At 53.9% G+C, this 20,730-nt stretch overlaps 4 protein-coding genes across 8 annotated transcripts in view; 1 reads left to right on the top strand and 3 right to left on the bottom strand.

The window, feature by feature from the left end:
* The window catches only part of Sirt2 (sirtuin 2), a 19,588-nt gene extending 19,483 nt beyond the window's left edge, over window positions 1–105 (bottom strand). Inside the window, exon 1 of the mRNA XM_010632835.3 lies at window positions 28–105. Within this exon, the coding sequence (XP_010631137.2) occupies window positions 28–105 (78 nt within the window). The remainder of the gene's footprint in view (window positions 1–27) is intronic.
* Window positions 106–167: 62 nt separating this feature from the next.
* Nfkbib (NFKB inhibitor beta) lies at window positions 168–7,358 on the top strand. 3 transcript variants are annotated; one of them, XM_010632838.3, is made up of 7 exons: window positions 168–333; window positions 834–1,070; window positions 4,692–4,797; window positions 4,877–5,204; window positions 6,061–6,149; window positions 6,227–6,499; window positions 7,184–7,358. In XM_010632838.3, coding segments are annotated over exons 2-7 (900 nt in total). In that variant the 5' UTR covers window positions 168–333; window positions 834–1,068; the 3' UTR covers window positions 7,286–7,358. The 3 variants fall into 3 exon arrangements, with proteins under 3 accessions (XP_010631140.1, XP_010631138.1, XP_010631139.1); XM_010632837.2 differs by lacking the exon at window positions 168–333 and adding an exon at window positions 534–621; XM_010632836.3 differs by lacking the exons at window positions 168–333; window positions 834–1,070 and adding an exon at window positions 345–621.
* A 57-nt stretch (window positions 7,359–7,415) lies between these two features.
* Window positions 7,416–9,607, bottom strand: Ccer2 (coiled-coil glutamate rich protein 2). 2 transcript variants are annotated; one of them, XM_010632847.3, is made up of 5 exons: window positions 9,532–9,607; window positions 9,377–9,414; window positions 9,146–9,233; window positions 8,324–8,820; window positions 7,416–7,744 (listed from the first exon to the last, which is right to left on the bottom strand). In XM_010632847.3, the coding sequence occupies exons 1-5, from the start codon at window positions 9,578–9,580 to the stop codon at window positions 7,655–7,657; spliced, it is 762 nt and encodes a 253-aa protein (XP_010631149.1). In that variant the 5' UTR covers window positions 9,581–9,607; the 3' UTR covers window positions 7,416–7,654. The 2 variants fall into 2 exon arrangements, with proteins under 2 accessions (XP_010631149.1, XP_010631148.1); XM_010632846.2 differs by having other exon boundaries at window positions 7,665–8,820.
* Sars2 (seryl-tRNA synthetase 2, mitochondrial) lies at window positions 9,600–20,661 on the bottom strand. Of its 2 annotated transcripts, XR_004518006.1 has the most exons (17): window positions 20,311–20,661; window positions 17,840–17,935; window positions 15,867–15,896; window positions 14,989–15,129; window positions 14,858–14,912; window positions 14,364–14,427; window positions 14,033–14,138; window positions 13,471–13,518; window positions 13,243–13,351; window positions 12,786–12,831; window positions 12,614–12,701; window positions 12,427–12,536; window positions 11,441–11,534; window positions 11,269–11,361; window positions 11,111–11,176; window positions 9,796–10,778; window positions 9,600–9,686 (listed from the first exon to the last, which is right to left on the bottom strand). XR_004518006.1 is itself a non-coding variant. In XM_010632842.3 (16 exons), the coding sequence occupies exons 1-16, from the start codon at window positions 20,575–20,577 to the stop codon at window positions 10,887–10,889; spliced, it is 1,557 nt and encodes a 518-aa protein (XP_010631144.1). In that variant the 5' UTR covers window positions 20,578–20,652; the 3' UTR covers window positions 10,695–10,886. The 2 variants fall into 2 exon arrangements, 1 of the variants encoding a protein (XP_010631144.1); XM_010632842.3 differs by lacking the exon at window positions 9,600–9,686 and having other exon boundaries at window positions 10,695–11,030; window positions 20,311–20,652.
* Between the last annotated feature and the right edge of the window lie 69 nt (window positions 20,662–20,730).

A 20,730-nucleotide genomic window follows, 5' to 3' on the forward strand; every position in this document is an offset into this window, starting at 1 on the left:
CGGGGCGGGGGCCCTCGGGGCTGTCACCGACTGCTCTGTCCCGTGACGGCACCGGAAACAGAAGGGGCAGGGATAGGGCAGAAAACTACAACACCCAGCAACCATTGCGACCACATAAAAACTTTCACGCGTTGCTGGTCTCGCGCCTTCCTCAAGGTAGAAACGCGAAGGTCAGACTACAAGTCCCAAAGGGCCGGGCGTCGGTAGCCATGTTGGTAAAGGGCGTCTGGAAAATGCGGGGACGACTAGCGAGCCATAACCTAACTGAATATTCTAATTGGCCATAGTATGGTACTGAGGCGGGACGTGAGCAATTTCCTCCACTCTGATTGGGTGAGCTAGAGGGAATGTTGGGGAATTCCCGGTAGGGCGGAAGCGCCTGAGCTCCCAGCAGAGCCCAGCCAGGCGGTGGCCGTAGGTGGTCACTGAGGTGGCTGGGGCCATGGCTGGGGTCGCGTGCTTGGGAAAAGCTACAGACGCTGATGAATGGTGCGACAGCGGCCTGGGCTCTCTGGGTCCGGACGCAGCAGCTCCTGGAAGTTCGGGGCTGGGCGCAGAGTTGGGCCCGGGTCTGTCGTGGGCGCCCCTCGTTTTTGGCTACGTCACTGAGGACGGGGACACGTGAGTGAAACTTAGACTGCCAAACGGAGCTGTAGGATCCGACATCTGTTTCCCTATCAGTCTCTGATCCCTGTGACTTGCTAGCCTTTTACTCCTAAATCTGACTTCCAACGCTGGGTTAACTGACCCCTAATGCCCAAATCCTGCCTTGTAACAAAACCAGTCTCCTACTTTTCATCCTAACTCAATCTTTTCATACCTTTTATTTTCAGCTCCTGGAATCTACATCCTACTGATTGATCCCAAAACCCGATTTGAACTTTCCTGACCACAGCCTGGCGATCTTTGTTAAAACTGGCTCAGGTTCCTCCTGACTTCTAACCTCCAAATATGATCTTGATACTTTATGAGCCTTAGACTTTGATTTCCAAAATTAGTAATACTTTCTCCCTGACTCTGTGATCCTGTCTTGTGAGCACTGATCTTCAAAACTTAAATTTAAAGACAATGTAAGTTCTATGAGAACAGCGATTCATCTGTTAACTAAATATTTCTCACTTACTATACTACCATGTTTCAGACCCTATTTTGGATACGAGTGGTAATGGCAGAGAAAAAGAAACACAAACTTATCGTTATGGCTTATATATGTTCGTAGGGCTATATAGACAGGTTGGCAGGAAGGAAAGGAAGAAAGGAAAGATAGGAAGAAATCAAAAGAGAAAATTGAAAGTGTATTGAATTAAATGAAAATAACAAAATATATCAAAATTTGTAAGGTATTGGTGACATTTCAGGAGGAAATTTATAGCACCCAACACTTAAGGTCTCAATCTTTTATTTTTCAAAGTAAAAGAAACAAAAGGAAAGAAAAAAAGTCTGCCAAAAGGTAATGAGTGCTTTGGAAAAAAAAAAAAAAGGCAAGAAAATGAGACAAGTAGATAAACCAAGAGGCCAGCATTCTAGGTAGAAAGAACAAGCTGTTTTAAAGGCACATGTAAGGGACTATACCTGGGTTTTTTGCTTGTTGTGTTTACCGCTATGGACCCAGTGACTCAAACAAGGCCTGACACATAGGAGACAATCAATAAACACTAGTCTGAAAAGAACCAGCTCTGGTTTCATTAATTTTTCTCTATTGTTTCTTTACTTTCTATTTTATGGGTCCCTTTCAGATGCTATTATTTTCTTTCTTCTGATTACCTTGAGTTTCATTTGTTCTTCTTTTTATAGTTTTTTTAAAGCAGAAGTTGAGGCCACTGATTGGAGGCCTTCTTTACTAATGTAAGTGTTGGGTGCTATGCATTTCCCCTTGAAATTTTGCCAGTATCTTCCAAATTCTGATATGCTGCTTTTTTTTTTTTTTTTTTTGTACCGGGGATCAAACAGGTCTTTGTGCTTGCAAGGCAGGTGGCAAAACCACTGAGCTAAATCCCTGGCCCATGCTGCATTTTACTTTTCATTTAATTCAGTGTATTTTCTGATTTCTCCTTTGACCAGTGGATTATGTAAAACTATGTTATATAGTTTCCATTTGTCTGGAAGGATTTCCATATATCTTTTTGTTACTAAAGTTTAATTTTATTGTGGATAAAGAACATACTTTATGATCTGAATTTCTTTGGATTTATCGAGATTTGTTTTATGGTCCTGAATATTGTGTGTGCATTTAAATAGAATATAAATCCTACTGTCAAGGGTAGTGTTTTCTAAGTGTTTAGAGGTTGTCTTGGTGGACAGTATTATTCAAGTCCGCTATGATGATTTTCTGTCTACTTCTATCAATTATTGAAAGAGAGGTATTGAAATTTCCAACTGTAATCGTGAATTTGTTTATTTCTCCTGTAGTTCTGTTAGGTTTTGCATTATATAATCAAAGCTATTATCAGGACCACAAGTGTTTAGGGTTTTATTGTTGCAGTCCTGGGGATTCATCCTGGGGTCTTATGCATGCTAGGGAAGCACTCTCCCACTAAGCTACACCCTAAGCCTCTCTTATTATTGTTGATTAATTAAACCCTTAATATTACAAAGTTACATTCTAGCCAGGTGTGGTAGTACAGGAAGATCACAAATTCAAGCCTGGGCTGGGCAACTTAGCAACTTATCAAGAGTCTAGCTCATTTAACTGATATTAGGATGGCTTATCTTTTCCTGCCTTTTAAATTTTAAGCTCTTTAAACATTTTTGTATTTAAAGATAACTTTTTGGTTTTTTTTTTTTTGTACCAGGGATCGAACTTGGGCTTTTGTGCTTACAAGGCAGGTAGCAGTAAAGATAATTTCTTGCTGGGCATGGTGGTGAGATAATTTTTCTCCTGAAATTTTACCAATATCTTCATATACTACCAACGGGAATTTTTTTTTAGACTTTGTCTTTATCACCGTTTTTGAACAGTGTGCTTATGATGAATCTTGTAGTTTTTTTTTTCGTGTTTCCTGTTTGTGGGGTTCACTGAGTTTGTCGAATCTGTAGATTTTGTAGTTTTTATCAAATTTGTAAATTTTCCATCTATTTTTTAAAAATGTTTTTTCTGTCCCACCCCCTTCCTTTAGGGATCTCAATTAAACATATATAAGGCTTCTTGAAGTTGTCCCATAGCTCAATGATGCTCTTCTCTCTCTTAGGGTAGGGTCTTGGTGTTACTGTATGGCTCAAACCGGTTGTTTCAAACTGCTGGGCTCGTAAGATTCTTCTGAGGCCGAGACAGGAGGATCTCTGTAAGTTTGAGGTCAGCTTGTGCTATACAATCAGATACTATCTCAAAAAAAAAGAGAGAGAGATCGAGATCCTTCTGCCTCAGTTTCTCAACTTGATCTTAGCCACAAATCCAAGAAGCAGTCTGCCTCAGTTTCTCAAGTAGCTGGGACAGGCATTCATTACCATGGCCTGCTCATTCTGTATAGTTTCTGTCATGTCTTTGAGTTCATTCAACTTTTCATCTGTTATGTGTTGTTAATCTCACAAGTGCTTTTTCATGTCAGATACTGTTATGTCTAGGAGTTCAATTTAAGCTTTTTCTCCTGTCACCTGTGTCCCTGCTTAACTTTTTGAACACATAGCATGCAGTTAGAGTTATTTTGATATTCTTACTTGCTAGTTCTAACACCCATGTTATTTCTAGTTTTGTTTCATTAGTTGGTGATTATCATGATGGATCATTTTTTTGCATACCTGATAAGCTTTGCTTAGAAGCCAGACATTTAGGGCCGGGGATTTAGCTCAGCGGTTCGGTGGCCTGCCTTGCAAGCCCAAGGACCCGAGTTCAATCTCCGGTACTGAAAAAAAAAAAAAAAAGCCAGACATTGAGAAGTTTACCCTATTAGGCTGGATAGTTTTATATTCCTACAAGTATTCCTGAATATTGTTCTGGGATGCAGTTAAATCACTTTGAATTAGTTTGATCCTTCTTGAGTTTTGCCTTTAAAATTTGTTAGTTGGATATGGAGCAATGTTCCTATTTCCCACTACTGATGCAGAAACCTTCCAGAGTATAGTACCCAGTGTCATGTGAATTATGAGTTTCTCTGGTCCACCTGGTACGAACAGGCACTGTTCTGAGAGATGAGGGCTACTTTTCTCTAATCCTTTTGGGCGGTTGTCCCACCCTCACCCCCAGACTCACACACATGCTGTGGTCAGTGTCCTCCTGAATACTTGCTGGGACCCTCTGCAGATGTCCAGGGCGCCCTCACTTACAACCCGAGACCTCTGCCTGGGCTCCCTATCTCTGCACCCACCGTGGCTTGGGAATTCTCTCCACAATAACCTGTGGCAGTCAGTTGTAGGGCTTCACCTCCACGAGCCCTGTCTTTTGGGAATTAGTGTGATTTATTGTGTGATGTCTGGTGTCTTCAAAACTATTGCTTCAGTATTGCTTTTCATCTGATTTTGTTTTCAGTTGTTTCAGACGGGAGAGAAAGTGATCATATTACTTCATTTTGGGCCCCACTTAATAAACATTGAATAAACTGATGCGCTGAATTAACTCTGCTCTCTGACCCTCTCAGATATTAACAGCTGTTTCCAGAACTGTGGTCACAATGCTTAGTGCACAGTAGGTGACTTCGTGTTTGTTACAGCGTGAACAATACCTGACCTCTGCCCCTGATCCTTGCCTTTGTCCCCAGGGCTCTGCACTTGGCCGTGATACATCAGCACGAGCCCTTCCTGGACTTCCTCCTAGGCTTCTCTGCAGGCACAGAGTACCTGGACCTGCAGAATGACCTAGGCCAAGTAAGCCACTGGGGATAGGGCAGGGTTTGGGGCCCGGGGTCCTCCATATGACCTTAACCTCTGCTCTCCATTCCTGTAGACAGCCCTGCACCTGGCAGCCATCCTAGGGGAGGCATCCACCGTGGAGAAGTTGTACGCGGCAGGAGCAGGGTTGCTGGTCGGGGAGCGTGGGGGCCACACTGCCTTGCACCTGGCCTGCCGCGTTCAGGCACCCGCCTGTGCACGTGCGCTGCTCCAGCCCCGTCCCCGGGAAGCCCCCTATAGCTACCTCACACAGAGCCGAGATTGCGCCCGAGACACCAGCCACAACCCTGATGCCTTGAACCCTGAGCCTGAGTTGGACAAGGAGGAGGAGGAGGACAGTGAGGACAACTGGAAGCTACAGCTGGAGGCTGAGAACTACGAGGGTGAGGGTCGGGGAAGGACCCTGGCACCCAGGTAGGGCTGGGTACCGATAGGGATGGGCACCCAGCTCTGAGTTCAGCTTTTTCAACTGAAGACCCAGCCCCTTGGAAAATCATCCCTGGGCTTCAGGGACCCTGGCATCAAGACCAAGATCTCCATTGACGCCCCAGATTGTTGAAAATCCAACCTATGGGATCCAGGATGGTGGCTTCAGACTATTTGAGATCCAGACCTTGAACCGCCAGGATCCAGTGGTCGGTCCCAAGCTCCCATCTGCAAGGTGCAATCCATCCAGGATTGCTGTTCTTACCCACATGGCATAGCCACTGCCCGCTCAGAGCTCAGGGACTGAAAGCCTAGGCTTTGAGGGACTCTAGCACTTCAGGGTCCCAGCCCCAGTAAGCAGCCTCCTCCTCCAGACCTTATGGGAAAGGACCCATTTCCCAAGGCCCTGGTTTCTGAGTCTCAGCTCCCGACCAAGAAGCCCAGCTGCCTGAGACCAGGCCCTCCACAAATGGACGGAGGTCGTGCAGTGCCTGGTGTTCAGAGTCCACCCTCCAACCCAGGTCATGGGCTCTTCAGCTGCTCATGTCCCAGACACTGTGTGAAATGAGACCAGAGGCTCAGGTGTCCCGGGCCCAAGAATCAGGGCTCCCGTTCAAAGACCCCAGGCTCCTCACCCTTAGGACCCATACATTCCACTGCCAGGCACATGCTAGGACCCTCAGAACCCCTGAAAAACAGGCACCTGAGGTCCACACCTCTTTGATGTACCTGGGATGGTCCGCCCCCAGGGTGATAGCACTGGTGGCCCAGGGACCTTACCCCATTGTCTGACACCAGTCACTCTGTCCCCAGGCCACACGCCACTCCATGTGGCAGTCATCCATAAAGACGCAGAAATGGTCCGGGTGCTCTGGGATGCTGGAGCGGACCTCAACAAACCGGTGAGCAGCTACAGGGGTGAGTGTGCGCGCGTAGTGTGTGTCTCATCAGGCCCGCTGAACTCTGCTGTGACCCACAGGAGCCCACATGTGGCCGGAGCCCCCTGCACTTGGCCGTGGAGGCACAAGCAGCTGATGTGCTGGAGCTTCTCCTGAGGGCCGGTGCCAACCCCATGGCCCGAATGTACGGGGGCCGCACCCCTCTGGGCAGTGCCCTGCTCCGGCCCAACGCTGACCTCGCCCACCTTCTCCGAGCACATGGAGCCCCTGAGCCTGAGGACGAGGATGAGAAGGCTGGTCCCTGCAGCAGCAGCAGCAGCGACAGCGATGACAGTGACAGCAGAGATGAGGGCGTGAGTCAGGAGGAAAGCAGGGGCAGCCCAGCTGGGGGTGAGGGCAAACAGCAGCCAGGCAAGCGAGATGATAACTGACTGACACATCGAGACCACCGGACCTGGGCGGCTGCTCTTTGGGAACTCAGCCAGCGTGGGCGTGACGGTGACAGTGAGGGGCGTGCTGGGCAGGGTGGCAGGAGGAACTTGGACAGAGGTAACTGCAAAGCTCAAGCAGTGGCAGAGGCAGAACTCGGGCAGAGGTGGAGAGATCCCGGTTGGGGTGACGAGTGGACACGGCACGGGGAGTGATTTGGGGGCACAAAAGTTGGGGATCTCAGGCTGCAGGTGGATGACCTGGGCAGCAAGGATTAGAACACAGCTGCCAGGCTGTGAGAGATTTGACCGGAGAACCCAAGCACTGGGACATTGGCAAGGGATGAGTGGAATGGTGGGGTTAAGGCTGAGGGGTGGAAGAGGGACCTCAGAGTGCTTTTGAGGCACAGTTCTGGCCTAAGCAGTAGGAGGACACAGGCCTGGGAGCCGTGACTTTGGAAAGGGTGCTTTGAGTGCCAGGCATGGGGAGGTTGCACCGGAAGCTGGGGAACTGTTTCAAGGAAAATCCAGGCTTGTGCAATGTTGTGACTTAGGCAGTGGGCAAGGTGGCAGCCACCTGAGCCCCTCTGCCACCCTCTCTGCCCCTAGGATGAATATGATGATATCGTGGTCCACAGTGGCCGAAGCCAAAGCAGGCTACCTCCTGCCCCAGCATCCACACCTCTTCCTGACGACCCTGACCCCATCTGATTTGTTTTAATTGTTAATGTAATTGCCAGTTTAATAAAACCTCCATTCTGACAACAGAGCCTAGACTGATGTGCCCTTCCCAGTCCTCGGGGTCATCCCCGGGCCCCTGTCCCGCCAAGGTCAAGGGCTGCACGAGAAGCCTTGGTGGTTTTCTTTGTGCTTTATTCACTCAGAGGCTGGGAGGGGTACGGTGGGTGTTGGAGCGGTTTCCTGAGTGGGTCTGAACCCAGCCCCCACCAGCTCAGAATTGCCCCCTTGGGCTCGGTTCCAAGGCTCCAAGGAAGGGGTTCTTCTCTCCCCTGTGGGTTGGGGGTGCAGTGGGGCGCCAGTCCTAGCCATAAGGGCACTTGGGGAGGTGGGGGAGGCGGGTCAGCCCTCCCTCCTGAGCGCCTGTCTCAGCCTCACAGTGGCCTTCTTCAGCTCATCACTCACACGCTCCAGCTGCTCCATGTCGTGTTCCTGGTGGGGTCAGAGCAGTGATCAGTGCCTACCTGAAAGGCAGGCTGCCGTAGGGCACCTGCGCCTTCTCACGGAGGCAGCCCAGGACAGGCATCCCAGTCGTGATCCGCATCGTGATCTGGCAGTCAGGTCTACGTGCACAGCTGTGTGGGACCAACAAAGGTGCCCGACGGGGGTGCTCCATTTGTGACTGATGGCCATTTCAGTTAGCGCCAGCAATCCTGGTGACATCTTACTCTCCATCACCTGGCAGTGGTGTCAATCTCTAGCCTAATGAACGAGCCACAGCTGCCACTTTCCTGGCGGCCAACTTGCTGGTTCTGGACCGGCAAGGGTGGCTCACCCGGATGCCTCTGGGCAGTAATGGCAGGCTTTCTGGTGACTGTGATCTCGTAATGGTGGCCTTCCCAGCAACTGTAATCCCTGAGGGAAGCCACTTTAGCCAACAGAGACCTCGTTTAGATGTTGCTACCGAGAGTTTGTGTCAGGCCGGACCATTTTGCTCTGTTGGTGATGGGTCTCGCTGTGTGCGGCCCAACACTGGGAGCTGTTTCTGGTGACGCCACCTCCCCCACTCACCTCCCGCTCTGAAGCTTCCTCCTCTTCCTCCTGTACGGCCTCGGCGCCTGGCTGCTGCTGGTGGTGGTGATGGTGTGGCGAGTCCTCCTGTCTCTCTCCTGCGTCCCTCTCCATCCTTTGCCACAGGCTGTGGCCCCCGCCCAGCACCTGCACACCCTCCTCTGTCTCAGATTGGGAGGCCTCCTCATCTCTGGCTTTCTCTGCCACCCCTCCACCCTCTAGACGCCTCTTCCACACGTCCTCGGTCTCCTCAGGCCCCTTTTCTTCTGCCTCGTCCTCTTTCTCCTCCTCCTCCTGGTGGGGCCGGCTGTGGAGCTGCTCGAGGACGGCCTGTTCCTGCACCTCAGACTTGCGGGTGCTCTCTGCTGCCTCCTCTTCCTCATCCCTCACCTCCTGGCTGGACCTTGTCTTGTCAGCCTCCTGCTTCTTGGAGTCCCCATGCAACAACCCCTTTTCCTCAGGCAAAGTACAGCCGTAGGGCTCCGTCTTACATATCTCTGGCAGAAAGAGATAGACACTGTCAAGCTGGAAAGCTGAGGCCTAAAGAGTGCTGAGTCCTGCCTGAGGCCCCACAGCCCAGAACTGGGGGGGGGGGCAGATGCCGGGGATGTTTGCAGCCCCATCCTGTCCCTCTGCAGGGACAGAGCCGGGTATGTGTGTGAAGCTGGAGGTCAGGTTGTGTCAGGTGGGAGCACCAGACAGGCCGGGGGGCTGGGGTGCTGGACACCCCTTCAGTTATGTGGTGGGGAGGAAGGCAGGTGGCGCGTCCCGGGCAGAACTTGGGCAGAGTGGTACCCTGTAGAGGAACAGGGGTCCCCTTACCTTTGTGGAAGAGAGCCGTGCAGGGTCCTCTCTGGGCCTGGCCCAGGGCCAGCACCTCCGTGACCACCTCTGCCAGACAGCGGGTCAGCTGGGGGCAGGGGAGAAGGGTTGGAGGGGAGGGTGAGGGCAAGGGAAATGGGGTGGAGGGTTGGAAGGTGGTGAGGATCATGGAGGCTGGGCAGGAAGGGGACCCCGCGGGGTACGCCAGGGCAGAGGGTCCACAGTTCTCACCTCTCCCTTGTGTGTGGGTACCAGGGGCGCAGCAGTGGCTGTGGCAGAAAGAGACAGGCGCTGTCCTCGGTACTGACCCCAGTTCCCCGGACAACCCAGCCCCTCACAGGCCAACCCGGCCGTCCGACCCTGCTGGCCCAGTGTCTGGCACTCACCGGCCCCCAGCAGCAGCAAGAGTCCAGGGAAGGGCATGTAGCGCGCCATGGTGGGGCATCCGGATCCAGGTGCTCCACTCTGGCTGCTGCCAGCGCTTTATAACCCCTGCGGTGGCCCCGAGGAGGAAGCGACGCTGCGGCCACCCCCTCTCCACCTGCAGCACAGGACAGCTGCAGGATGGTGAGCCTGCCCACGGCCCTTTATTATTCATGTGCCCCTCCGGATTCTTGCCTGGAGCACCCTGCAGATGGCAAGGAGCTCACCTGGGCTCCGAGCCACGCACACCCGCCATTGCTCATTCGTGCCCAGCTCCTTTCTGTGCTCTTTCTCATCTGGGAAGTACTTCCTCGGAGGCTGGAGTGGGGTTCTGGCCTGAGTGCCGAGCTCCAGCACTCGGGCAGTGCACAGCCCAGAGACAGCTGCCTGGCTTCTCTCATTTATCAAAAGGGTTGATGATGACCCTACTGCAGCTTGTGTGAGGCAGAAGCAAAATGTGCAGTGTTTAGGGCAGTGCGCTACCTTGGGAACTGCACAGATCCACGCCACTCCAGTGCTGGGGATGGAATGCAGTCTCGTGAATGCAGGCAAGTGTTTTACTACTGAGCTACATCCTTAGCCCCATTCAAGAAAACTTTTATTGAGCACCTATAACATGCCAACTCTTTTCTTAGGCTGTGGAGCTAAAGTAGCGTACAAACTGCCCAGCACCCAGCCTTCATGGAGCAGATATGGAGAAGGGGAGAGACAACGTTCACATAAATACATTTTATGCAGTGAAGGCAGACATGATGGTGGGGAACTCACAGAGGACAGATGCAGAGATCAGGACAGCCTTGTCCTTTTCTCTGAGACGGAGCTGAGGGGGAACTCTAGGCAGGGGAAGGCCTTGCTCTGTCTTAGGTGCTCACAAGGAGCAGGGAGACCGTGATGAGGCTTCTGCGACACCCAAGTAAGGATCAAGTAGACGGGACCCACAGAGCGGCCCAAGAGAAGATGCCGGAAGTTCTGAAGGGAGCTGCTGGGGCTGCTAACAAGCCGGGTGCAGAGTGGGAAGCACGTGGAGGACAGATCTGGACAGGTCTGGGGCCAGAACTGCTGCGGTGACTGCCTGGCTTGTGCTGGGAGACGCGTGGGGAGTCGGCATCCTCGCAAGCCCTCTGGGTGGCTCCCAGGACCGCAGGGCTGCTGACTGAGGGACAGGGAAGCAGGAGGGTGGGCTGCGGGGTCCTGGTGCCCAGGCGTGGAGCTGGTATGAGGAACACAGGTGTCAGATGTGCCCAGGAAGAGGCCCATTGTGTGGGGCCTCTGGAGCTCCAGGAGGCAGCGACCACCCAGGGATGGGCGTGGGCGGCTCTCAGCCCAATGCTGGCGGGTCGGGGAGCCTGGGCTTCTGTGGCTGGTTGGGACCGATGTACTGGAGAGGGGCGTGGGAGGGAGCTGTGATCCGATCGGTGCCAAGGTATGGCCGAAGGGCAGGGGGCACGAGGACCGAGCCATCCTGGGAACAGACAGGCCTCAGGTTGCTGCCACCACCCCAGCCCTCGAGCCTCGCCTCCCAGACAACCCCCGACCCCTCACCTTTTGCTGATTGCTCTCCAGCAGGGCGATGAGGACACGGGGCACAGCACAGGCTGTGGCGTTTACCTGGGAGGGAGGAGAGCTAGGCTTGCTAGGGCCTGGGGGACGTGGGAGGGGTAAGGCCAGCGGGCAGGAGGGTGGGGGTGCCCAGGCCTCACCGTGTGGGCGAAGCGCAGCTGCCCATCCTCAGTGTGGAACATGATGTGCAGGCGGCGGCTCTGGAAGTCTGTGCAGTTGGAGGCGCTGGTGACCTGGGGCGGGTGGGACCGAGTGGCTTAGCCGTGGGTCGGCGGGAGGCCTGTCCTCCCCGCTCCCCTGGGCAGGGCTCACCTCTCCAAAGCAGCCACGGCCGGGCATCCAGGCCTCAATGTCGAACTTGCGGTAGGCGGGAAGGCCCAGCTCCTGGGTGGGCATGTCCAGGACCCTGCGGCCGGGGACAGAAGCACAGTGAAGCCTGGCAGGGGTGAGGGGACAGGCGGAGAAGAGGGAAGAGGCAGGGAAGGGAGGCGAGGACAGTGCGGAAGGGGAAGAGGTGACACAGGGTGGAGGAGAAGGCAGCAGTGACAGCAAGGCGGATGGAGGAGTCTGCAGGCTGCTCCCCTGCTGTAAGAGCAGCACCCCATAGCATGCCTGTAACCCAGCACTTTTGGAGGCTGAGGCAGGAGGACTGTAAGTCTGAGCCCAGCCTGGGATTTTTTCTTTGGTACCGGGGATCAAACTTGGGATCTTGCGCTTGTGAGGCAGGCGGTGGAACCACTGAGCTAAATCCCTGGTCCCTTCTGTGCCTTTTTGAAACATCTTGCTATGTAGTTTTAGGCTAGCCTTGAATTCATCAAGAGGCTTGAGTGAGCCTGGAACTCTGTCAGGATCCTCCACCTTAATGACCCTGCAAGACCCTATCTCAAAATAAACATAAAGGCTGGGGGTGGAGCTCAGCCCAGAGGCCCTGGGTTCTATCCCTAATACTGGAAATAAAATAACAGAATAGCACCTCCAGTTTTTAGCTGGATCACCCAGAAAAAAAGTCCACCTTTCCTGACCTCTTTCAAAAGCTACGAGTGCCTGATGGGGTGAGCGAGGATGAGGGCTTCGTCCCTTCTCTGCCCTCGCTTCCCACTGGCCGCCAAAGAGGCTGGTGTGCAGAGCTGGCCTGGATGGGGACCTGTGGGAGGGCCTCACTGCAGACCTGCACGGATGTCCCACCCTGTGGATGTCCCACCCTGTCTTTATCCTCGCGCAGGACAAAGGAGGCTACGCAGGGGAGCACCTGGGCCATCCTGCCCCGCCCTCCGCCCACCCACCGACCCTCTCCGCACCGGAAGTGCAGACCCAGCTCTGTCAAGATCTCCACCTGCAGGGACAGGAACTCCTCCAGCAGCTGGGAGCTCTGCTCAAGCCCAGGGCCTGTCACCCCGAACATCTCCACCTGGGCGGGTGGGGACGCAGCAGTCAGGAGGCCTGGTGGCCTGGACGAGCCCTTGCTACAGTCCCAGCCCCACTGACCTTGGTGAAGTGGTGCACCCGATAGAGCCCCCACGGCTCCCTCCCGGTGTCGGTTTCCGCCCGGTAGCAGGTGCTGGAGCAGACCATCCTGGGGGGTGGTAGGCGAGGGTGGGTCAGGGAGGGCAGAGTGAATGTCACGGTGGAGACAGGGTTTAAAGGAACTGGGTGTCACCTGACTGGCAGGTCCCTGAGGGCCACACTGTGGTCCATGAAATAGCCTGGGAGGAAGAGAAGGGACAGGATGGTCAGGAGGGCTGTCACCTGCAAGAAGCCGCAACCCTGTGTAAGAGCAACTGCTGGCCTGTCACCATAGTGTTCTGCAGTGAACAACCTACACAACTGTTTTTTCTTTAATAGTACTGGGGATTGAACTCAGTGCTTTCCCACTGATCTAGATCCCCAACCCTTTTTAAATTTTTATTTTGGGACAGAGTTTAAATTGCCCAGGCTGGAATCAGACTTGGAATCCTCCTGCTTCAGCTTCCCAGAGTATCAGGATTACAGGTGTGCACCACCATGCCCAGCTGAGCAGGCATGGCAGGCAGCTTTGCCTGCTGTCCCCAGGAATGCTTCCTATTGTCCCCCACAATCTCTCCTGCCCTCCACCCCACCACCCTGGGGGTGCTTACCTGCTAGCCCCACCTCTGCTGTCCCAGCCAGGTGGAGGTCTTCAAAGCGGGAGGAGTCGATGCTGTACACATGGGACCGGCTGGCATTTGGTGTCATCCCACAGCCTTCCTGGGGGGAGCCCGGGATGGGGGGAGCTTTGGCCTCCTGTCTGCAGCCCCAGACTTACCAGGTAGCGCCTGGAGCCCCCCATCCCAGGGCAGCCGCCCCACAGTGCGAGGCTCACTCACAAACACAGCTCCACGGAGCAGGTCTGGCACCGTCATGGGGGTGAAGCCCTGTGGGAGGGGTCAGTGAGGTACAGGGCAGAGCTGATCCCCCGTCACTTGAGTTACTCCCCTCCCTCAGTGAAAGACACTGAGTCAGGCCAGGTTTCTGGGGTCTGTGTGACCAGGGCTATAGTGCTGCAGGCTCCAGTTCCTGGGTAGGTAGAGTTCTGGCCACGTCATGCCCCTGCTTGAGCCTCCCATGGCCCCCGGTGCCCTCCAGATTATGGGGAGATGTCTGACTCCCCGACCATGGCCAGTGCCCCACACGGCCAGCCTGCTGACTCCTCGTAGATACAGAGCTTCCCTCACACCCTAGGTAAGCAGTGAGGGGTGGTTAATGTGCAGGCCTTGAAACCCCAGCCCGAGGCCTCGATTTCCCCTTAAAGTGGGGATCAGCACCCACTTGCTAAGATCATCCTAAGAATGAAGCTCCCTAATACACACAAAGCCCTCCTCTTCTGGAGCCCTCCAAACTCAGGGTCACTGCTGCCCGGCCCACACAGCCCTCCCGGCCCAGCGGTACCCGGCCGACGAGCTTGCTGAGGGTGAAGCTGACCAGGCCATGCTGCAGGAGGGCCCCTGCGCCACGCAGGTAATAGGAGCGGTGGCCCGACACGTGTGACAGGCGCCTGGGGACAGATGGGGAGACAGACAGACAATTGCATATGGGCAGGGCTGGTAGGGGCAACAGGGACTCGGGCACCTGGGGCAGAAGCCCAGCTGCCAGGTGCGGTCGGCATCAAACATTCATGCTGGGTGCGGCCCTGGCATCTGCACATCTCCGGCCAAGGCCCCGGGTGCAGGTCCGCATGGCAGCTGTTACGGTGGGGAGCGGGAAGGCGGAGGGAGCTCACTTCTGCCGGATGATGTCAAGTTTCTCGCCGATTTTCAGGTGGCCCAGAGGTTCGAAGGAGAAAGCTGGATGTGGGTGAAAAGCAATGGGGAGAGGGGAAGGGGGAGATGGGACAGAGATAGAAACAGAGCATCAGAAACAGCGGGAGGGCAAGAGCCAGACAGAAAGGGAGAGAGAGGCAGGGAGAGAGAAGGGGAGAAGGGGGAAAGGAGAGAAGAGGACAAAGAAAGGCAAAGGGGCAGAAGAGGGCAGGGGTGCGGCTGGGGAAAGGGTGCAGAGGTGAAGAGAGAGGAACAGCAGAGCAGAGAGGCGGGAAAGGGACACAGGCAGGGAAGAGAGAGCCTGCGCACAAGGCACAGGCGAGCGCCCAGAGGAGGAGACAGGAAGATGGCGGCACCGCCCACGGGCCCAGATCTCAAAAGGCTGCAGCTGCCCCCCAGGCCCCAGGAGCCCCCACACCCAACCCCAGCTGTGCGCAGCTATGGCATGGCCCACCTGGCTTCTCTCCGACCACCTTCAGCACGCGGGCCTGGCTCTCATCCCCGGCGGGCTGCAGCGACAGGAAGATGGAGGCGTCATGGGGAGGAGGTGCCAAGAAGGCCCCTCGTCGCCCCTTTAATGCTCACCACGTCCGGGTGGGTCTGGTTAGGCAGCCTCAGCGCCCGCAGGTAGAACTGCTCCTCCAGCTGGTCCTCCCTGGGGTACAGCAGCGCAAGCTGCTTCCGGATCTCCCGGCCACGCGCCCGCAGGGCCTTATACTGAGGGTCCTGGGGACAGCACAAAGGGGTCAGCCCAGGGCAAGCTGGGACCCCTCAACTGGACCTCAGTCCTCACTGGCAGAACCCCTGGGGTGGACCTCGGTTGGCTCTTCTTTCAGTCCAGCAACCAGAATTTCCTTTCCAGAATCCCCTCACCAACATGTGGCAGGTTCCTGGGGTCAGGGCTCAGGCCTGCACAGCTAGAACATTCTGTTGTGTTGGCTTCTAGGATTGGCTCAGTGACAGGCATGTGACCCCTGCTGAACTCATGAGAAGCAGTCTCAGGACTCTGGCGGGAGCTCTCAGAAAAGCATGCTGGGTCCTACCTATGCCTTCCACAAGGGGAGAAAGCCGGGCGAAGGGAAGGAAACAGAGCTAAACACAGGGCTAGGCCCTGGGTCCAGCTATACCCGAAGCCAGCCATTTTAGTTTCCTGAGCCAAGACAGCCTGCTTTTTGCTTTTCCTCTTACACTTGTTTGTGCTGTAATTTTTGTCATTTACAATGAAAGAATGGTGACTGATACAGTAGCCACCCTGCCCACCCCCCACCTGGGACAAGACATGCCCCCCCCCGTACCTGCTGAACTTGACTGTGGTCCTGGTTCACCTGACAGAGGAGAGATGGGGAGGGTAAGGACCAGGCTGATAAACTTGTGGGGTGTGGTGAAAGGTCAAACAAGGCAGCGGATCTGGATCTCCGGACCCGTCCCACCCCACGTGGAACAAGACATCCCCCCCCCCGTACCTGCTGAACTTGACTGTGGTCCTGGTTCACCTGACAGAGGAGAGATGGGGAGGGTAAGGACCAGGCTGATAAACTTGTGGGGTGTGGTGAAAGGTCAAACAAGGCAGCGGATCTGGATCTCCGGCTCGGTCAGCACCCTCCACCACTCCGTGCCTCAGTTTCCCTGTTGAAGCAGCTAGGAGGGCAAGGTGATGGAGCAGTGTACAGTGCGCTGCTTCCACGAAGGACCTGGGGTGGGTGAGGACACTGTCTCCTGCGCCACGACCCACTCTTCAGCCACGGAGCCCCATTCACACGTAAGCAAACCGAGGCCGGAGAGGGGAGGCCCGAGAGCGACTGGGAGGCCGGCTGCCAAAGGCCCTTGACATTCAGAACCTCCCATGGGCCTGAGCCGCTGAGCCAATCAGGATGTGGGCCCGAGCACCTACCAGCTATGAGCCCTCAGGCACATCCTCCCCACTCCCTGGGGCCTGGGTGTCCCCGCCTGGGAGGTCTGGAAGGTGGGACAATCCCCCCACCTCAAGGCTGCAGCTTCACCGGGTAACAGTGCTGCAGTGCTGCTGTTTTTACTGGCTGCTGGCCTGGACAGGCATAGCCAGGGCCCAGCACTCGGGGAGCTGGGCCTGGTGGTGGCAGGGGCCTCTGAGGAGTGGGGGACAGTAACCCACACGCATGGGCACGGGTCCGCCTCTCCCACTTCCTGACTGCAGGACGTAGGGCCCCAACTGTAAAGCTAGATCTGTCTGTTCCTGCAGAGTGCAGACTGACTCTGGAAAGCACGGACTGCAGTGAACAGCTGCAAGTGCAGGAGATGGAACCCTGGGAGCCCTGAGCTGGGGTGCTAGGCTGGTCCTCAGACCTTTTTATTCATGTTGAGACAGGGTTTTGCTAAGTTGCCTGGGTTGGGCTAGGATTTGCGATCCTCTTGCCTCAGTTTCCTCAGGAGGTGGGATTATAGGTGTGTAGCATCTGGTGTGCCAGGCTGGATGTTTTATTTTTAAACTTTATTTTTTTTATGAGTATATATTTGTCATACATATTGACCACATTTCTCATAGGATTTTTTTGGTTCAGACAGGGTGTCGCTATGTAGTTCAGGCAGGCATTGAACTCACTATGTAGCTCAGGATGGCCTCAAACTCACGGTGATCCTCCTGCCTCAGTCTCCCAAATACCGGGATTATACATGTACACCATGATGCCTGGCTTGGCTAGATTTGTTTTTAATTTTTTTGGTTTTTTGAGACAGGGTCTCACTGTGTAGTTGAGACTGACCTGGAACTCACTATATAGCCCAGGCTGGTCTCAAACTCACAGTGATCCTCCTGCCTCAGCCTCCTGAGTGCTGGGATTGCAGGTGTGTGCCACCACACCCAGCTTGGCTAGATTTTTTAAGTGACTGCTTTTAAACCCTTCGTAATAGATATTGCTGGGTTGTCTAATGCAGGATCCTCTTTTTCTTCCCCATAACTTCTGACTCATTTACCTTCCCCACAGCTCAGTAATGTGGGCCCAGCCTGAGGCTAACCAGCTCTAAGCCACAAAAGCAACTCCATGCCTCTGGCTGGTGACGGGCATGGGGGGCATCTGGGCCCTGGAGATGCAAGGAGATTCCCCTTGGGGAACAGTGTTCTTGCTCTTGGAAAAGGCACAGAGCCCAAGAAGTCCCTGCTCTCTGCCTGTGGCAGAGTCACAGGAGGAGCTGCCGCCCTATGGCAGCCATCTTGGAATCAGGACCAGAAACTCAGGGATCAATGTAGCGAAGTTGCCAGCACAGAGAAAGGGAGAGAATGTGGCTGCAGATGCTGGCAGCAGCTGGTAACTAATCAACTCTAGGGACACTGGGGACCCTCGGCAGCCAGTATGTGAAGCGATGACTGTCCCTGTGGTTCAAGTGAGTTAAACTTGGTCCTGTTGCCTGTGGCCAGAGGTGCCCCCACCGCTGCCCCTGCCTGCTCAGGACTCTTGCTCACCAGCAGGGACCGCACAGCTTCCGCCACAGTGCCCTTCTCGGCCTCCAGGCTCCGGATCTGCTCCTGCAGCTGCCTCAGCTCCTGCCATGTGGAGATCTGTGGGTGGACAGAGGAGGGAAAGATGCTTGTTATTGCTGGAACCTCATCCCTGGGGCCACCTGGCCCTACAGGTGCTGAACTGGAGACCCTCATGGGCTCCCATGAGCCACTCTCCCCTCGTCCCTCAGGACAAGAACTCCCTGATGCTGAGGCGGGCATGGCACACGGCCCAGCTGCCTTTGCAGCACTTGTGCTGTTGTGACTAAGACCAGCCATCACACATGAGTGGAAGGGGTAAGTGTGACTCTTGGGTCACCTCCTTACAGATGAGCCGCCATCCTAGATTCTTCCTCACTCCCCTTGGACTAGATGATGGGCCCTAAAGTGAGCTGAACCTCGAAGAAGCACTTTCCAGCCTTCGGGCTGTGACCTAACATGGGCACCGTGGACTGAATGCTCATGTCCACCCCCTTCGTATTTTCAAATCCCCACTCCTCGGGAAGGCATTAGGAGTTGGAGCTTTTGGAGATCCCAGGCCACAAGGTTACACCTCTGACGAGTAGATTCCGGGTACTTATTAAGGAGGCTCTTCCTCTTCTGCCACATGAGACATAGTGAGAGCATGGCATCTATGAACCAGACACCAAACCTGCAAGTGCCTTGACCTTGGACTTCCCAATCTCCCAAGTGAAGGGAAATAAATTTCTGTTGCTTAGAAGCTGCCCAGTTGATGGTTTTCTGTTACAGCAGCCCAAGCAGTCAATGAGTTATAACATTAATTTAGGATTTCTAAGCTGTGTGTGGTGGTACACTCAGGAGGCTGAGGCAGGAGGATCACTGCAAGTTTGAAGCCAGCCTTGGCTACACAGTGAGTTCAAGGCCAGCATGAACTATAGAGTGAGACCCTGTCTCAAAAATCTAACCAACAAAAAAAACATTAAAATTTTTTTTAAAATGAAAGAGAATATAATTTTAAAAAATAAGACTGCATCCATCTATGGTAAGATGAAACCTTGGTTTCAATTGTGGGTATGTGTCCTGGGCCAAGAGTCGAAATGCTTCCTTATTCTTGGCCACAATGACTAAAAACCCTACTAAAGATTGTGACACTAAATTACCTACTCGTCTACCAAATGGAACGTTCCAGCCCTAGGCTTTTGTAAATGCTGATCCCCTTCCCCTTGGGACATTCCTCTCCCTTCTTCTGCTGGCTCTCACTCAGTCTATAGATCTTTGCCTAATGCCAGCCCTGGCTCTCACTCAGTCTATAGATCTTTGCCTAATGCCAGCCACCTCCTCCAAGAAGCCGCCTTAGGTGTACCTTACCATTACAATCCTTATCAGAGTTCGAGTACACAGTTATAACTGTATGTGAAATATCTCTCCTTTACTAGACAGTGAACTCAGCTCATCTTGCTCATGGTAGAGCATAATGGAGTAGTTCAGACTGTGGGTTCTGGAGCCAAACAGCAAGGGTTTAAATCTCCTCTGCCACTTATCAGCTTTTCTCTGAGCTTTAGTTTCCCCTTTGATGGACTGAGGGGGAACTAATGGCACTTAATTCACAGGATTGTTGCAAAAATTAATGGAAGCCAGAGTAGAAAAAGCACTTAGAACAGGCTGGTTGGGGGGATCCAAGAGTAGACCAGGAAAACTTAGTGACTCTACCATATTTGTTTACCACAGAGATATGATGACCCCAAACTTGGTGTGGTAGCACATGCCTGTAATCCCAGCACTGTGGGAGGTTGAGGCAGAAAAGATCACAAACTGGAGCCCAATCTAGGCAACATGGTGAGACTGTATCTCAAGAAAGAGTTAAGTATAAATAAACAGACTGGGGATGTAGCTCAGGGTGAAGACCTTGGATTCAACCCCTAGGGCAGGGGAAAAAAAAGAAATAAGACGACCCCAGTTCTAGTTTCCTCGTTTATGGTTATGGAAATGTTAGAGATTTTTGTCCTCATTACTCCACCTGTTCTCAACCCCTGGAAGACTGGAACATAGTAGATGTCCCCAGCCCCTAACTGCTTGCTTCTGGTGGCACTGGAACAGAATTCTACCTCTCCAGAAGCAAGACTACTCCTGACCCTTCTCCGCCTGATTCATGCCCCGTTCCTCCTCAAGCATGCCATGAGGCATGTATACCATATGTACTGTACATACTATATGTACACTACACGTATGTGTACTGTATACTGCGCTGTATAAAGTAGGTCCCTAGAGCACACTAGGTACTCAGCGCGCATTACGACGGAAGGTATCCTTCGCACATAGGAGATCCCTAACCCTCAGCGGCCAACTGACACATAAGCGGATGCCATGTTCAAGACACTGGCCAACGTTGGAAGGAACTACAATTCCTGCAGATAGTCTTCCTCTCCGGAACCTAGTTGAGTTTGAGAAGTCAGCAGCCGCGCAAGCGCACTCACAATCTCCGGCAGATCCGCGGGTCGCAGCTCCCCCTTGCGGAGCTCCAGAGCGCGCGCGACCTCTTCTGGGCATGCGCACAGCAGCTCCATGTCCAGGTGAGGTAGTGCACTGTAGCCTTCGCGTGCGTGCTCGTACAGGAGGTTCCGGTCTCGTTTCTTTGTAGCAGAACTTATCCCTGGGCTCTGCCCGTAGACGCAGTCTCCCCGGAGCCTAAGTCCCCGACTAGCCAGCAAAGGCCACAAGCGCCGCGCCATGGACGCAGCCATCTTGGATCGGAAACGAGGAAGCACGAGCCCCCTTGTCCCGCCTACTCCTTGTTTAGACCAATTGTAAAGCAGCCAATCTGCTGGAGTAAACCAATCAGACTCTGGAAGATATCGCCGTCTCGGAGCCTCAGAAAGAGTTCACTGAGGAAAATT

Source organism: Fukomys damarensis, unplaced genomic scaffold (genome assembly GCF_012274545.1).
Source record: "Fukomys damarensis isolate Sample0158 unplaced genomic scaffold, DMR_v1.0_HiC HiC_scaffold_19, whole genome shotgun sequence".
NCBI lineage: Eukaryota > Metazoa > Chordata > Mammalia > Rodentia > Bathyergidae > Fukomys > Fukomys damarensis.